At 35.1% G+C, this 18,182-nt stretch overlaps 3 protein-coding genes and 1 pseudogene across 3 annotated transcripts; 2 read left to right on the top strand and 2 right to left on the bottom strand.

Annotated features, from left to right (window-relative positions):
- The first annotated feature begins 61 nt into the window (after positions 1-61).
- Positions 62-3,609, top strand: LOC115762926 (MOXD1 homolog 1). Its single transcript, XM_030705310.1, is given in 7 exon segments — positions 62-391; positions 1,125-1,280; positions 1,340-1,985; positions 2,055-2,218; positions 2,274-2,793; positions 3,127-3,293; positions 3,355-3,609. Coding segments are annotated over 7 exon segments (2,154 nt in total). The 3' UTR covers positions 3,526-3,609.
- Positions 3,610-4,154: 545 nt separating this feature from the next.
- LOC115762978 (serine/threonine-protein kinase Genghis Khan) lies at positions 4,155-14,775 on the bottom strand. The gene is made up of 11 exons (XM_030705358.1): positions 14,692-14,775; positions 12,765-12,989; positions 10,569-10,840; positions 7,050-9,965; positions 6,613-6,889; positions 5,913-6,341; positions 5,528-5,734; positions 5,122-5,307; positions 4,894-4,987; positions 4,491-4,687; positions 4,155-4,311 (listed from the first exon to the last, which is right to left on the bottom strand). Exons 1-11 carry the CDS (start codon positions 14,723-14,725, stop codon positions 4,211-4,213), a joined length of 4,938 nt encoding a protein of 1,645 aa, XP_030561218.1. The 5' UTR covers positions 14,726-14,775; the 3' UTR covers positions 4,155-4,210.
- Positions 14,776-15,688: 913 nt separating this feature from the next.
- Positions 15,689-16,153, bottom strand: LOC115763012 (60S ribosomal protein L38). Its single transcript, XM_030705405.1, has 2 exons — positions 16,056-16,153; positions 15,689-15,997 (listed from the first exon to the last, which is right to left on the bottom strand). The coding sequence occupies exon 2, from the start codon at positions 15,995-15,997 to the stop codon at positions 15,785-15,787; it is 213 nt and encodes a 70-aa protein (XP_030561265.1). The 5' UTR covers positions 16,056-16,153; the 3' UTR covers positions 15,689-15,784.
- Positions 16,154-16,946: 793 nt separating this feature from the next.
- Positions 16,947-17,415, top strand: LOC115762915 (annotated as a pseudogene).
- Positions 17,416-18,182: the final 767 nt, after the last annotated feature.

Genomic DNA, 18,182 nt, shown 5'->3' with positions numbered 1-18,182 from the left:
TTACATACAAGTTCAGTAATATAAAATTAAAATCAGTGAAGCAATATAAAACAGGTTATAAATGTTGCTGCACATTTTCGTCAGGATATGGTTTATTGTCGTTTTCATACGGCAAAACGTTAACTGTGCGCATTATAGCTATGAGGATCGTAGGGATTCCGCTTCACACGCATCTGTCCGGCATCAGAACTGGCAGAGACTTGAAATGATGGACAGGAATGGCTTGTACTGGCTCGAGTGGCAGATCAAGGAAAATTATATTTACTTTAAGGTAACTGTAAATACGCGTGGCTTTATTGGCCTTGGATTTTCACAAAAAGACGGCCGCATGTACAGTGCGGATATGGTATTGTTATGGGTCGACGATGAGACTGGAAAAGCAAACGCACTCGTAAGTAAAATGAACATTGCATAACAAGTAGATAAAATGCTACTAATAGTAATATTAATAGCCTAAAACGGGACTAACACCAGCAGCAGCTTGATCTACGAGCTCGCTTGCTTAAGGTTTAGCCAAAAAATATATGTACTTTGCCTATTAAATGCTTAAAGGTAGTATAACTTATTAAAAATAACACAAATATGTAGGTTTATCTTTGGTGTGCCGAGTATTTATTGCCTTTGCAGATTTGGAGCTTTATAATATAGTAGTAGATCTTGATAGGATTCGCCTCAATTATAGGCAGCATAATTTAAATTGGCAAATGCCGGGATTGTTCAAGATATCGATCGATTGTTCCTATTGCATTTAATTAAATTGTATAAATGACGAAAATATCATACAAAAATATACTTTTCTAGTTCTGCCTATAAAAACTTAATTTTTTTCCGATTATGGTAATCCCTGCAACCTGTAGTCCCTGTAACCGAAATAGGGACTTTTGCATAGTTTCAAGAAGATAGCCCACTAAGTTGAGTGAATCTTCTGATTGTTTGATATGTATAGTTAGAACTCTAAATCCAAAAGTGGATGTACACGTTAGGCTAAGTCCCACCATAAAAAGTTGCTTTGAGATGCAGAACCTGAAAATCTTTCTATAGTTGTAACAAGATTTTAAATTGACTTTAATAATATCTGCCCAAGTTATTCCTATTGATAAGGAGAAACATTATTTTTTGCATAGGATTGTCATGGCTCAATACAACATGCGCATGGAGCACCTATACAGGATGATACGCAAAACTACAACGTTATCGATGGCCACCAAAATGACACGCATACTTTTGTCGCATTTAAGCGTCTGCTTGAAACGTGTGATCCCTACGATATTCCATTGGGCGTATGTATATTATCTCAAAACGTTGTCAACTCAATTTATTTTAATTTATTATATTTAAGCATGACACAATTAAAGTTTTGTGGTCTTTCGGCAAAATCGATCCGATACATGGTAATTTAGAGGGACATGGTCAGAATCGTGGTGCTAAGCCACTGCTTTTAATGAATCCAGTTTTTCGAAAACAAAATAAGACAAACAATCCGGTTACTCACCAGTGGGACATTGTTGTGAGTAATGTGACGCTTGAGCCTTCGATGGATACTCTCTATTGGTGTAAAATAATAAGAGCTCCTATTCTGCATCGAAAACACCATATAATTGGTTATGAGCCACTTTTAACCCATGTTTCGTGAGTAGCGCATATAAACCTCGTAAGTCTACTTTATGTAAATAAATACATTATATACAGTACAGCGGATGATACAGTTGTCCATCATATGACTCTTTTTGAATGCTCCGCGAAATCATATCCTGGTTCAGATTCCGAGTCGTGGGACGTTTGGGTAAGAAGTACTGGCACTGTATGCAACAGCAACTCGTTGACGCCCCGGGATTGGGATTCTTGTTCCACACCAGTGGCCGTTTGGTCTATCGGCTCTACAGGCCAATTTTTGCCGCACCATGTTGGCATACCAATTGGTGGCTCCTCGGGCGTCAAGTATTATATGCTCGAAATACACTATGATAATCCAAAGGCTTTGCGCGGTAAGCCAGCACCTCAAACGCAATAGGAATGTTTTGCATTTAAATATGTGTCTATGAAATTGTCTACAGCCGTAGATCATTCCGGATTTCGAATTCACTATACACCTCAACTACGTGCTAACGATGGGGGTATCATAATCAGCGGAGTTTCTATTTCCGACACCCAAATTATTCCTCCTGGACAAAAGCTGTACCGTAATGTTGGTATTTGTGGACCTTCATGTTCAAATGTAGTAAGTTGTAAACGTCCTTACAAAGTCTTATGTATCTAACAAATAATGATTTCAGTTGTTTCCCGAGGATGGCATTAAAATTATATCTGGTACTCTTCATACGCACCGCGCTGGTCGCAAAATGAGCCTGCGCCATATTCGAGGGGGCAAGGAATTACAACGCATCATTGAAGATGATAACTATGATTATAAATATCAGCAATTTCACCAGCTGGCTAACGAGACGGTTGTTCTGCCTGGAGATTTTCTTATTACAGACTGCGCCTATGATACGACGCACCGTAAAAGGGCCACATTCGGTGGATACTCGACTAAACATGAAATGTGTTTGTCTTTTATCACATATTATCCGAAAATCGAATTGGCCGGTTGTTACAGCATGACGCCAGTGCGTGAATTTTTTGAGATGTTTGGAGTTAATCAGTTCTATTCATTAAATATGACTGACGTGGAAAATTTATTTTTATACAACGGAAATCTCTTAGATTACATGCCAAATACTGTATATGCGAAAACAAAGCCTAACCAAACCAATATGAGCGCTGAAGACATAGTCGTCGAAGGATCTTTATTAAGTATGTGATCTTTTATGTTTTATATTGAATAGGACTTCAAATGTACTGGAATGATTTCTCAGACATTATAATGAATCTATATATTCTTGATCAGTATTAATTATCGTTCTATTCTAATTATAAATCTAGTCTCTCAACTTAACACAGTCTTTATCAAAGAGATTGGTTTATTTTTTTTTTTATTATTTATTTAACAAGAATCTCGTTTAGAGTCTGTGTTTAAATAAATATTTCGCCTTTTTCTCCATTGGCAATTTCAAAATAAATTAAATGATTATTGTATATTTAGCTACATATAACTAATTTTTCTCTTTTTTTTTTACCTTCTTTTAGACAAACTGCTGATTTCGGATCCGGTAGAGTTTCATGATCGCACGTTCCTTTCACATATAAATCAGCTACCTTGGTCAGAGCCGTTATTCACAAAACGGGTGGAGCATGCTATGATAACAGGGAAACATATGACTTTTTGTCGTGTTTCCAACGAGTCGATGTCAATCGTAAGTCAAGTTCTTATAAAAAAAAAAACACTATAGAATATAATTAATTTTCCAATTACAGCCCTCCGAGATAATACGTTATCCCAACTTCACGTCATTTGTTAAACCACCCAGCAGTTGCACGTACAACCTTTTAATCGATAGCATTCAATTAAATTCAAACGGTTCCAAATCTTTGGCACATTTGTCGTTAAGTTTGCTATTAGCAGGAATTTGTCTTAAGAATATTTAAAAACTATCCTAAGTATCATAACATGCTTTTTCACTTCTGAGAACAAAAAATAACTACCATTAGAATTAGCACTACCAAATTGTAGTTTTTAACCCAAAGACTTAGTTACTAAGAAAATTATTTGTACTATATATATAAATATATATATTTTAATAAAGATAACGTTAAAAAAGATTAAAATAAATTGCATATTGAATTTAAATATGTATTCTCCTATACCATACGGAAGACGAGTTTATCATACAAATACAACAGGCTAATGCGCTTAAAAGGTGCCAGAGTTAGAGCGAAGAGAGCTTACTTTATTTTATTGTGAGCTTTAAAAAGAAGTTTGCAACCGATCGAACTAAAATTAAGCTTGCTCCCAAACAAAATCGTTATTTTTCTTTAATACGGCAAGTGACGCTATCGATTCTTATAGGTAATAAACGTTCTTGTCGAATCAATTACCATTCAGAGAAAGTAGTTTGGCTTTAAATCTCTGGCTTATGGAATCGATAATGTCTTCTATATTTATCCGAATCATATATATTCAAGGGATACATGGTAAATTTAGTTTCAAAATATCGAAAAATTGATTTTACTCACGCATAATCTGTAAGAAAATTATGTTACAAACATCACATTAGTTTAATTTTATTCAATTTTATTCGGCAATCATTTAATTTAATGTACCTATTACATGTTAATCAATATTGTTTAGGTCATCAGAACGTAACGTGCGTATTGGGCTGGGAGTCCTAGACAGCATGTTATCCTTACCGAAATCCTCAGAGTTACCGTCAGCTGGGAAATACAGGTTTCTCTTAATGGGTTAACAATATTAATTTATATTAAATTATAGTATTTATTTAGCTACGATTCTGAGCTAAAGTATACCTTCAAGCCAAAGATCGGCAAACCATCAACAATATAATTATATAGTTTTTAAATATCAAATGAGTACACATATTTATAATACATACCTTGATCCAGTAAGTTACTTTTTCTTATTTGGTTCACGGAATTTAACGAAGTTATGAGCTGTTTACTTGTGTGTTCGGCTGTCTCCAAAGTGGTTGGTAAGTCTAATAATCGTTGATTTTGAATACCGTCTCCAGGTCCCATATGAGAAATGTGGTTGAAATTAGTTGGACCAGATATCATTTTTGATCTTCGATCACTGAAATTATTTTAAAAGTACAAACTAACATTTTCATAGATATAGACTATCTGTTGTTTTTTAAAATAACTAACTAAGAGTTACAAGAAAATAATATTGCAGAGACCCTCAAAAGCAAAACATCATCCAATAGCTTTCGATTCCGCGAAGCAAAACTTCGACAGCCATTCCTTTACTTAAAACTTAAGCATATTTTCAGTACTTACCTTTTAACTGTTTTGTTTATTTCTCTAAGAGAAAATCTGCGTTTAATGTTACCGACTCCTTTTTGGTCTCCATCATGATGGTGCAATTGTCCCTCTGTAAGGAAAAACAAGTTAATTTTAATTTGAATAATGTTGAGGATATAAGAATGTTGCAGTCAAGTGAATCCGACTATTTCAAATGAATAAGTAAAACTAACCAATAGAAATGTATCATAATATACTACTTACTTGTATGAATATTTGCCAAGTATATAATCAAAGGTGTATCATTGATAGATGTTAAAACAACATTGCCTATATTATTCAGAGGAAGTGACTGTTTTATACCAATAGATTGAACCCACTCAGAGGTTTGTGTGTTGAATATATCCAGATGAGTCTCCGAGAATACCAACAAATGACCATCGGAATATGCTGCAAACATAGCAGTATGAGGATCGTTATTTAAATATATAACTCATATAATTTTATTTTTTAAGACCCCGCAGAAATGCAATTTGGAAATGCACGTAGCTCGGAGCTGTTACATCCATGTGCACAAAAACCACTATAAATTTTTTATCATTTTCCATGGGATCAGGATTTAAAAACTCTTGTTTGGAAAAGAGCAATAAGACTACTATATAATACTTACTTATATAAGTTGGAAAAGCCGGATACATTATTTCTCTATCTCGTGATTTTCGCCCTTGTAAGTCAACATATATTGCTAGAGTTTGAAATACCAAGAGGTATTCTCCAAAAGTTCCTCCGGTTGGGGAAAGTATTTCAATTACTCGAACAGCGTCAACCCCAGAATAATTCAAAAACGCACATAGTTGATTTTCTGGATGAACAAGAGCTAGAAAAGAAATAATTGTTTTTTCAATAGAAGTATTTATATTTATTTACCAACAGTTAAACCTTGATTATCTATTAGTTATTTTCTGTATAGTTATTTTTATGAAAGTTATAGTTTTCATTTACCATGGCCGCATAAGGTATACTATTAAAATACTTGAAATATTTTTTATACTTACACATTGCTGTTGCTTCTCCTCTCAAAAAATAGGCTGTAAATCCACTTTGATGAGCAACAACTAGGCGCATATCTGACAGTATTTGAAGATGTTGAGCTAAATATCCGATCGTGAACTCACAAGTCTTTTGGTGTCTGGTACGCGTTCGATTAATTTCATAAACGATGATTTGCGTGTGGTTATTGGGTCGTTTTAACGCAATAATAAATGAATACACAATACTTGGATAACGCCGTATTATTCCGGTACAAGCAGAAATACAATTTTTAGACTCTATTACTTTTATCCATTCTACGTCACTTGCCTCCAAAGCTCTTATCGGTAAAAGCCTCAAATGTCGCTGTTTTCCACAAAGAATAACAATTATCTGCTCTTCTTCAATATACCACAATTGCAAAATCTTTTTTGTTTCTCCAATACGCGCAATTTCTGAAAAAAAAAATATCGTTTGGTTTTAATTTTTTGTTAACAAGTAGACTATAAAATAAAATGAATGGTTTAAATTACAAGTAGTAGAGCAGGAAATAGTGTCCCTAAGTAACAATTCAAAATGATCTTGAATTTTCTTATTGCCGGATATTGCGTATTCTGAGTATTACGTAGTTGGAGTACTTAACTAAAACTTTCTTACTTGATTTTACGTAATGAATGGGAAATAAGTTTAAAGTCGATCAATCGAAAATAAATAAGTATTACTCACCATATTGATCTAAGTTTAAATAGAACAGCCCATCTTCTGTTCCTAGTAAAATTTGATTTGTGTAAGTTATAACACAACATAGTGCGTTTCGTATAAGCGACAAATTATTGTCTAATATTTCGTTTACTTTGTAAATGGCCGTATTTGGTAAATTATTTCGTTTCAAAATGCGATGAAGTTCTCCCAATGCAATTACCCATTTGGACTTTTCCGATTCATTATCCGCCAGCATCAAAGTGCTTAATGAGATTCCTCCTTCGATAAGAGATGTTTTAATCTAAAAAGATAAATTTTTAGAATAGATTTGGGTATACTTATTAATTAACATGTTAAACGTTTTCTTTAATAGCTTCTGTGTTTCTTAACCGATCTTGTTGAGATTTTCAACATAAGATCTTTTTGGACTATAAATTGTTTGTATATTCTAAAAGTCTTACCTTAAAAATACACGGGACATCCTTTTTAGCAGCATGAATAACGTCACTCTCCCGGACGCTGCCAACAGAAAATTCTGGATCACGCATATCTAACACTTGGGATACACTTACACTAGGTAAAGCACACCGATCAGTAGATATATCATACAAAAAGAGTTTAAAGTCACACACGACCACAAATTGACGAATCCATCCTCGTTTTATGACACCGGATTTGGGAACCTTAACATATCCTTCATATGCTGTTCCAATTCCTCTTGTGGGATCTATACCCAAGGGTCTCTTAGTTTGATCCATGGGTACTGGACACATAGTCGGAACTCTTTGACAACAAACAGTATGACATGCGAAACCACAAATTTCACAAACAACGCCTTGCCTTGTTAATCCCACCATTAAAGAAGTACAGTGGTTGCATTTGGTAGGACTACTAAATGTTCGTACAAGGAATTGATGAATTGAAGAATTGTTGGTTTTTTTTTTGGATTCCTCATAGTTGGAACTATTTTCAGATCTAATGTCATCATTAATAGTAGAATTCTTTACACTTATATTGTCCTTAATTGTTTTAAGTGAATATTTTGATTCGTAGTTAAAAAGCATTCCACTATTGGATGCTTGAAACAAATTAGATGCAGAAGAAATACTATCCCTGGCATCGTTGACATATGATTCTTCAGAGTCTATCACATCAGGGTTTATAGATATATCTTTGAAGAAAGCGTTGTTATGATGCGATGATTTATTTAAAAAAGACTCTGGATATGCAACATCAATTTTCTGTATGTCTCTAAGTTCGATTTCTTTTTTCTTTAAATCATATAGAATATTGTCGCATCGCTTTTTATAATCACAAACTTCTTTTTGGGTAGAAATAAGTTCAGCCCTGGTTTGACTAAGCTCTTCAGCTATAAATGCCTTTGCCTGAATTTCGCGTTGAAGAGCACTTTGCAAATTGAGTAACTCCATTTTATCCAATTTTTGTGATCGCCTATTTCTCCAATTTTTATGATCTACTGCATTATTATTTAACGCTCCAACATGTTTGAGATATTCTATTTCTTCAGTCATTTTTGTAGCTAGCGCTTGTAAATAACTTCTAGCATCTCTTTCATCCGATACCCATTGAATAATTTCTGCCATTTGGAGCTCCCAATGGTTTATTGCTTCTCGCTTGACTTGTAATTCCTTAAGTATTTGAATTTCATCCGCTTGCAAGTCACGTAGATTTTTACATTTTTCGCTTACTTCTGAGCTTAAACGTTGCTTCTCCTCGTACCATGTTGATTTATCCAAATCATATCTTTTCTGCAATTCTAAAATCGTTTCTGCTGAATCAGCAATATAATCAATAGGGGCACATTTTAATTTTTCATGTGCTTGTTGCAACTCAGCAGAAAGTATTGAGTTGGATGTTTCTAACTCACTAAGTTGCTCTTTCAGGGCTTCTAGTTCTAAATTATTGCGCGCTTGTTGATGATTTAACTTTTCGGCATATTGAAGCTCTAAGCGTTCTATTTCGTATGATGCTATTCCCGAAGAGACACTTGTAGGAGTTGTTGAATCTACATTTGGTATTGATTTTCGATAGTCTATTTGTAACTTTCTGCAACATTCTTCAGCGTGCTCTCTAATTTTTTTCTCTTTCGACGCTTCATTTACAGCATCTTCAATGTGAAGTTCCAGTTCTCTTCTCGTTTTATCAGACTTTCGCAACTCATTTCTTAAACTATCATTTTTTTGGATTGCCGCATCAAGCTCTTCTTCTTTATCTCGAACTTGTCTTGAGAGTTTTTGCTTTTGGTTTCGAAGTTCAGTAAGCTTCTCGGTAACCTCCGAGTATTCCATCATTGCCACATTGCGCTGAGAAATTGTTTCCTTAAGTTCAGATTCTTGAATTTTGAGTCTTTCAACAAGTTCATTATACTTTGCGGATAGTTCGTTTTTTTCTCGTTTAGACGTAATTAACTGTTCTGTTAATGTTTTAATTTGATTGTTATATACTTCGCTAGATTTTTCTGTATCACTAGATAGTTTATTGCACAAAAAGGGACTTCCAAGAGATTTATCTAAACTGGACGTTGCATTTTTATTATCAGGGGTTTGGTCAACTGACTTTGAATCCGATTTACAACAATTTTGTGAAAAGGTAAATCCAATAAATGGCAAATGAAATCCAGAAAAGGCAGGATTTGATGAAGGAGGAATAGAATCTATTAATCTCACATCATTATCATCCACATCAAAATTGGATGTGTCTGTTGGACTTGATACTTCTGGTATATAAGGCGCAAGGCCAGATCTAATATTTTCCCAATCAATTCCTTCGAACCACGCATGTTGCATGAAATCTTGTAGCCCCTTTTGACCAAGTCGGTTTTCTGGTGTACAAATTAGCTTGCAAAGCAAGTCCTTAGATGCTTCCGATAACTTACAGTGTGAAGTATCTTGAGACGGTAAATTAAAGCAATTTTGGTGGTTCATAATTTTTCCATATGTTTCCACTAAACTCTCTGCATAAAATGGAGTTTCTCCATACAACATTTCATACATACACACACCAAGTGACCACCAATCACACTCTGTTCCGTAACGTCCTTTTCCATCCTCCATGGCCCTTAAAATTTCGGGTGATATATAATCAGGTGTACCAACGGCAACATTCGATTGAACAGTACCATCCTTATCCAAGCGTAAGCAGGATCCAAAATCTGCTAACCGTACATGCCCCCTTTTGTCTAACAAAACATTGTCCGGTTTTATATCTCTATGAACATATTTGAGTTGGTGAATGCTATTTATCGCTAAGATCATTTCTGTAATATAAAATTTTGCCATATCTTCAGGAAGTTTATCTTCAAATTTGCTCAATAATGTTAATAAGTCTCCACCGCAGTAATAGTCCATAACCAGGTACTAAAATGAAAAAAAAAAACAAACGAATATCGAAAAATGTGAAGAGAGAGATTGTGAGAAGATGTGAGATTGATTATTATTACATCTAATTTACAAGTGTTTCTTCCTTTCCCCACCCCCATAACTAGGTCAAAACTCATTCGATTTTCATAAGGGTTGGCTTTTTCTTCATGGTTAGACCTCTAGGTCAATTTGGCTTCTAAGTCTGACAACATTATTATTCTTGATCAACATTTATGTGAAATGATACCCTCAAATATCCTATAAACATGTATATGTATATGTATGTATACATAGATAGAAATTCCCCACTTAATTGTGAAATAACATTATTTGGTTAAATGTTGGGCTTCTAGAAAATGTCATTAAGATCGGACTACTATAACAAAAATTAATTAAAAAATGTATGTTATCGATAGCTGACAGAATTAAAAGTACAGCGACTGCCTAACCTTCCCGCCGTACTTTCTTGTGTGTTTAGGTGTTTTTTGGATGCACTTAAGAACATTTGAATTATCAAAGCTGATATTATCGACACCTATGACATTAAAAATTGATAAAAAATGTAGTTTGTTTACACTTTCCGGTTAATTTATAGCATACCAAATTTATATTATCCTGAAAGGCGTAGTGCAAGTTTGTGATCCACTGACGATCTCCAAGAACTAAAACATCTCTTTCTTCGCGAAAACATGCCGTCTCAGCTCGCTTTAGCATCTCCCATTTGTTTAATATTTTCATTGCAAAAATATTTTCCGACGAGAGCATGCGAACAACACAAACTTCACCAAACGCTCCACGTCCAATAATTTTTAATATTTCAAAGTCTTCACGTGTCAGGCGAAGCTTCCTTACAATGTGGACAAACGGTTTAGCTGAAATTCGTAAACAAAAATTAAAATAAAGTTATAAAATCAATATTATTGTAAACAAGTTTTACATATCATTTTGGAAAAGATTGTTGCTTTTAGAGGTTTTTAAACTTGATACTTATGTACTCATATGTGCGGCGACATATAAACTCTTAATATTTGTTTTCGTGGATCGGTGTTTCCGAAAGCTAGAACTTTGATATTTATGACAGGAAGAATACGAATTAACTTATAACGCAAATATAAGAGACATTTCAAGAAGACACAGTTATTGGCGTAGGGCGGCAAAAATAAATTTTTTCAAGAGATTGGGACTATAAATCTTGCGCTAACACACGCTGGTAGTTACGTCACGAGGTCCCGTTTTTCGTGGCTAACTGCTGCTGATGTCTCTTACCCCTGATGGAGGTCTAGCACATAATCGCGAAACCATTTTAATCAACCTGGGCCCTCCTGGTACGGGAAGTTGGGGTCCGATCTGACTGTCTAGACTAGACTGTCTGTCGGTTCTCGGGGGTCAACATAGCTTTGATCCTGGCTGAGAGTTCATTACAGCCCTAATTTCGACCAAAACGATTTGCCCGCCTATGGAAGAAGGTATTTGACAGTTTTTACACCTGCCTTCCAAAGGCCTCCTAATTGCAGTGTTCACGGAGATGTGAACTCAAATCTACATCCGCTTTATGACCAAATTTCTCTCATCTTCTTGTCGGAGTGCACAACTTGGGAATATCCTCCACGACGAATATCTTTGGAAAGACAATAAAATCAATTCAGTGTTTAAAACGAAAATAACTTCTTAATCAACCACCATGAACACAAAACAAATAAAAAACAAAAGGGGACTTACCACGAAAATGAGCTCGTTTGAGGCTGAATATAACATTTTTTGGGGTAACAATGAATTGCAATGCATTTAAAGCAATGAACACGTGACTTGTCTTTCTAACGGACCTTCTCAGATCTTACAACCCAAACACGCTGTATAAGGTTGTTCATAAATGCTCAAAGACCGGCACGTATATTGGATTATTTGCAAGGACTGCACGGGCTGTGTCTCGTGCTTTTGAGTAATCTCCTCAATTGTTTGAAAAGCCTTATTGTATTCAATTGGTGAAGTAATTACTTGGAGCTTATTAAAAACGTACACAAACCAGTTTAAGGTGTGGAGTTCGTTCGTATCAGTTAAATTGAATGATTCAACTGTAGCGGTCAGCACTACTGTTAACGACCTCGCCTGCAGCTATAGCATTTCACAGGAAATCTCGAAGTGAAGATGTCGAAATCAGCCCTCTTCTTCTTTCGAGAACGATGGTCCGCAAAACTGGCTGAAAGGTTGAAACATAACTGAACGAAGTAGCTTCAACTGACAACTTAATCAAGGGTGATTTTAAAATCCGACCTCTACATTGAATAGCTAGTTTATTCAGAGATGATGCTCTTAAACGTCTCAGCCCGCCCTGTTGGTATTTCAAAGAGTGCGACTTGCTAGGGATTTAGCCGTAGGAGACATGTACACACTTCCTTGAATATTACTATGGAATATTCGTGTATTTTAAAAAAGACAATTGATGATCACGAATATATATTCTTTATGGGATCGGAGATGCTTCCTTCTGCCTGTTACATACGTTTGCACAAATACATTATACCCCTTTCACTTGTTTTTAATGGATTCTGAGTATAAAAATATATTCTAGTGTGTCACAGAACAAATTAACACTTTTTTTTATACCTATTTAAATCCTGAAAATTTTATAAATTGGTACATACATTTCGCAGGTTTTACACGTTGACAAGAATATAAACAAAAGCGGCGAAAAATTGCATTTTTACGAAAGACGGACGATAAGCAAGACGCATATTCCAAAAAACCAACAAGTATGCTCGTTGTGAACAGGCTATAAAAAATGGTTTTTGAACTTACCAAGCTTAAGGAAATCCGATACACTTTTTTCCCTGCGAAGGGATGAGTTACTGCATTCATCATAAAGCAATATAAATGTATCCAATAAAGCATCAATTGAAAATTGGTGACTCTTAAAGTTATCCTCTAAGTTAAGGCTGTAATTTAACTTTTTATCGCCATCTGGTTCACTTAAAAACGACTCCAGCAGTTCCAGCCTCTTGTTGCAGCTTAATGCGAGGACATCTGAAAACAATAGTTATTATTTATTTTTTTAAATATATGTATCAAAATTTAAAAAAAATTGTAAGCAATTATTAGTCAATGTAGGCACTCAATAAATAATGAAGCCTGCTTTTCAGTATAAGCACTAACGATACAATATGTTGTAACAACCACATCGGGAAAAAACTAGGAGGACCACGTTTAAAATATTAAGTATCTAGCTCTTATAGGTTTTGAGATCGTTGCGTTCAGGCGTCGAGGACGTTTGCAATAGGGGTAACTGTCTGTCCACAAAACAGAGGTTGAGAAATTCCCTAGCTTTTCAAAGATAGAGGCAAATTTCTTCACAACCTTTGACTTGAATGTGGATAGCACCAAAAAAAGATACGCTTCCCTTCGGTTTAATTATATATTATATTTCAAAGATCCCTAAATGACGTTCTTCGCGAGCAAATCCGCAAAATCTTATAACTCGAAGGATGTTATGTTTAACCCTTTTGAACTGACTACTGATGCGTAAGATTACGGCATGGGACCGTCATATCCTAACACTGGCTACCAATAACAATGATCTCCAGATCTTTGAAAGACAGGGAGATCAACTACGCTACTAACGAGCCCGGGTCTTGGCGAACTAAGCGCATCGTCTTGAAGCTCTCGTCTTGAAATTTACATATATCCTTCATTCTTTAACAGGCAGTACATACTATATATCGGAACCGACCGAATCGGATAAATATAACATATAGCTGCCATAGCAACGAACTGACTGAGGAACAGTAAATCAGACAAATGCCTGAAACAGAAGAAATTGACTTGCACAAGTAGAATATCAATGGGGCTAAAGTGGGGTATTGTGTCTCATAGCTTCACTGGTGATATTCAGGAAACATCCTGCCGTATTCTCTGAAGTCCATCTTCACTCATTCAGTGCTTCGCCAATGCGGTCCAAAAGTAGGTTGTTGTATGGAAACTTATTTTGTTAATCCAGTTGCTATGCTAACTACACTTAAATCTTATTAACATCGGATCACTATATCATAGCTTATATAGAAATTATCGGTCGATAAGTAGGTTCTTGGTTCTTTGTTTAAAATATTTTCATCAAACTTCACATTTACGAAATTCACTATTTTCACACATCTGCAAAACCGTAGGCAACTGTCTAAAAGGAAGTGCCAAAATGACTCGTTTTTTCGATATACCCGTTGTACAATTTCGCAAGGGACACTTTCTTAAACACATACATATGTACATACTATACGACTACGAACCAGAGCTACAATAGTAAATTAACTGCAACTATTAGGCAAATTCTGTATACTGCAGAGCAGTTACCACAATAATATTGCTGATCTTGATTGTGTATCGTAAAAACATACATTTTTACGACCAGTTTTAACATTTAATGTCAAATGAGGCCCGAGATGTATGTATGTACATATGTATTTAGTAATGTCTGCTATAACAAAGAGTCCTAAAATGTTGTTACCGCAGAGCACATATGTATTTTGTCTTCCATTTTACTCTAGCCATATTCATATAATATTAAAGTACACAGGGAATCATGCAGTTTATATATAAATATAAATATACATGTAAATATATATTATACATATATATGTGTGTATATTTATATTTCATTCGTGTCTGTAGAAATGTATCGTTTAATATATCATAAGCAAACAAGATGCAACTACTTATTAACTTTCAATTGAATTACCACTAAGCTCAGGTAAGGAGGTTTCATATTCCATTTTATTAACGCTTGTTTGGACAAATCATATCCACAAGGCGGTTGCAAAACAATGTAAAAGCCGACTTATACTGGTCAGGGATGCAATCTCATATTTTTATACATTCGATTTTAGAACTCTGTAAAATAATTCTGTTCGATTAAATATAATGTTTCGATTATTTTATCTATCGGAAACAATCAATTAAATGGATGTTTTCACTGCGAATGCATCTATAATAATAACACACAATTGAAAAAGTTATCGAATTTGCTGTGGCTTGTGATAGATTGAATATGTATAACCCAAATTCCTTGGGACAGCTTAATCATATTATGCAGGATCGACAATGGCAAATAATCATGTAATCATATTTGCTGTAAAAACAAGCTGGCATCGAACATTAACATTAAAAACTGTCACGGAACTAATCAAAAAGTTTGCCGTTTTGTTCATGGTTTGACATCCAGATCAATTTGACAAATATTTCTGTCAACATTATTCTTGGTCAAAATTCAAGTTCAAATTGTACCCTCAAATAACTTATATAGACATAGGTCAAAATTCTCCACTCCCATAACTATGTCAAATCTTATCCGAATTACCTGAAGGTTTGGCTCTTCATGGTTTCATTGATCAGCTTGACATTTTAATCTGACATTAGTTTTGGTCAAGATTCATGTAAAATGGTATCTTTAAATATCCTATATATGCCGAAATGCCCTCTCCCATAACTCGGTCAAATCTCATCCGATTTCCACAAGTTTGGATGTTTACTTATTTTATAAGCCGGGCAAGGCCGGCGAATACCCGCTGGTCACATATAATCGCATATTATTTTTAAGAACGAATTGGGTCTGCTCATTTCTCATGAGATGCAAAATCCACGTTGATCCGTATTCCTGAATGGAGATGTTTTACGATCACAGAGCCAACAATGTTTTTATGCAAGCCGATAAAAATAAGAACTAAATTTTACACCGCAATTATGTCCATTTGTTTTATTCCATAACGAACATATTGAAAGATAGTGCCCAAGAAATCAAGTACATCAACACACGTCTCATAGCAGCAGCAGATTTATTTAACTTCCTTCACTTGCAGGCCTGGTGGTAACGATTGCTTGATTTTATCTGCCTTCTCTTTGTCTTGTACCACAAGTGTGTAAAGAAAACGTGAGCAACGAATCTTGAACTTGGTGTTTGTAGGGTTCTTCTTTATTTTGACAGCACGGGCATCGGTGCGGCGAGCCTTGTTCAAAAAATCCTTAACTTCTTTGATTTCACGCGGCATCTAAAAAACATTACTTACATTAATATTCATCAAATTCAAATACGCTTAATTTACTTACATTGAACTTTTTGTCAACAAATTGAATAATTCAACTTGTACTTTAGAGGCCAGTAGCAAAAAGGAAAGGGATATATCTCTGTGATCTTCCGGTTGTCAAACATGGCAACACACAGAGTTGCTTTGGAGACATATGTATGTCAAGATATCGTCGCAGCACGCATCTAAAATATTTAGTCAATTTCACCATTCCGATCATAATAAACAATTTTTACTGCTACAACTAACTTATGACAGAGTCAAAAGATCTGAGAGTAATATGTTGTTGTTTCTACATTCAACTCTATTTTTTCACGGTAGCTACTTTCCTAAGAAAAACGTGCAAAAATGATTGAGTAATAATAATATATACAATATATGTTACATTAGGAAAAATTTGCTACAACTTATAAAAATAGCTTAAAATCGTAAAACTCTAAACTTTTTTTTGTAAAGCATGTAACATTAAATGATAATGATAAAAATATTAATTATTTAATACTTAATATTAATTTTAATAAAAAAAGGTAATGTTAAAAAATTTTTGTGAAGTTTCATTCCATAAGTGGACATATATGTTTATACAACATTAAATTAATATTAGAAATAAAATTATTTTCGCAACTATTCAAAGTCAATAATTGATTAAAATGAAGAATTTTGTTTGTCATTAAAATTTGTTTTCTTGGCTTTGTTTTTATTATCATAATGTCTGTTTAGCTGCTGTTTTTTTTTAATTTTCCAAGTTGCATATGTAGTTATTGATATATAGCTTCACAAAACTGAAGATAAAGTTGCAATTTTAATGCACTCTCCATGTTAAGATCATGGGCGAGAAAATATTGTCCATACTTGAAGCAAATTTCAAGCCTTCACAAATTGAATATGCTGTTAATAGCTGAGCTGCTTCATTATTGATGTCTTTATTATCATTAATCGTCATAACTTCCATCAAATAATCCTCATTCAAAGGGTTTCTTGCATCAATCTATTAATGTCAGCCGTTTGCATGTTGTCAACCGAATGTTTAAAGATTTTGGACAACAAGTCTGAGAAGGTTTTCGTCTTCAACTATCTGGTCGATTCACCCTCCAGCATTGCCTGCGAGGTGACGTCTGCCAACATGGAGCGCGTAATGCAGGCCAATGCTCTGCGGGACACCTCAACTGGAAATCAATCCCGATCATCCAATTGTACGACGCTGCGTTCGATGGAAGGTCGATGCCGATAAGAATGACAAGGCAGTTAAGGATCTGGTCATTTTTCTGTTCGAGACATCGCTCTTGTTATCTGGCTTCTCGCTGGACAGTCCTCGGGTGCACGCCACGGTGCATGACCACCGAAAATGCTCCCTCTCTGGTTGTTGTTGTTCTTTTTTATAACGAAATAAAGAAATACAAAGACTTGTATGCGTTAGCCGTCTAATCAAATACATTATAAAGTTGGATGATCGGATCGATGATAACAGATAAACTAAAGGAACACTTACTACCATAAATTTCGACACCTGTCTCGTTAACATACGACTAGGCAGAACATGCCGGGCCAGTAGTAGCTCTAGACTTGTCTTGTTCCTTGGTTTCCATCAGTGGATGCATAATGCTATTCCCGCAACACTCTTTGCCGTTGGCCCCTGGCTACACAAAGTTTTCATGGAATATATTCCTCGTCGTTTATAAGGCTGCCTTTTTCGTTGACATAGCAGGATCTCTTTTGCAACGCATTGCAACTCTTCAGAATTGCCGTATGAAATGCCAGAGCTGAGGCCATCCCGAGGCATTGTCGCAACTCCTTGCAATCAGTCGGGGCTCCAAGGTTACGACCGCTTCACCCTGCTGCACCTTTCTCCGGATCGGTCCGCACTCACGACCCGCCTATTACGTGCCGAAGGTATACCAACATCTGCCTAATGAAACAACACTTCTTTCTATTCAGCTTCAGGTTGGCTGCCCTCAATCTGCGGAACACCTCCCTCGGGTTCTTGACGTGTAGTTTTCGTACCAAAATGTTAATGAAAAACCAAGGGTTTCGATATAACCCAATTGAAAAGCCACAGATTAGTCCTCTATTCCTCGTCTAATAGTTAAGTTACTCAGCTGCAAAACAAAAATATAGCGTTTTATATAATTTTTAAATTAAAAAACATTTG

Source organism: Drosophila novamexicana, unplaced genomic scaffold, assembly GCF_003285875.2.
Source record: "Drosophila novamexicana strain 15010-1031.04,08,12 unplaced genomic scaffold, DnovRS2.1 tig00000008-arrow-pilon, whole genome shotgun sequence".
NCBI lineage: Eukaryota > Metazoa > Arthropoda > Insecta > Diptera > Drosophilidae > Drosophila > Drosophila novamexicana.
This window is presented reverse-complemented; position numbering and strand designations above follow the sequence as displayed.

Excerpts from the sequence above, each read along its gene's own strand:
- LOC115762978 (XM_030705358.1), bottom strand. The coding sequence starts at position 14,725 with ATGGAATATGAAACCTCCTTACCTGAGCTTAGTG. Across the intron at positions 5,308-5,527 it reads GGCTTTTCCAACTTATATAA|CATATTCCGATGGTCATTTG; the intron begins GTAAGTATTATA and ends CTATGTTTGCAG. Across the intron at positions 4,688-4,893 it reads ATAAACAAAACAGTTAAAAG|TGATCGAAGATCAAAAATGA; the intron begins GTAAGTACTGAA and ends AAATAATTTCAG.
- LOC115763012 (XM_030705405.1), bottom strand. The coding sequence starts at position 15,997 with ATGCCGCGTGAAATCAAAGAAGTTAAGGATTTTTTGAACAAGGCTCGC.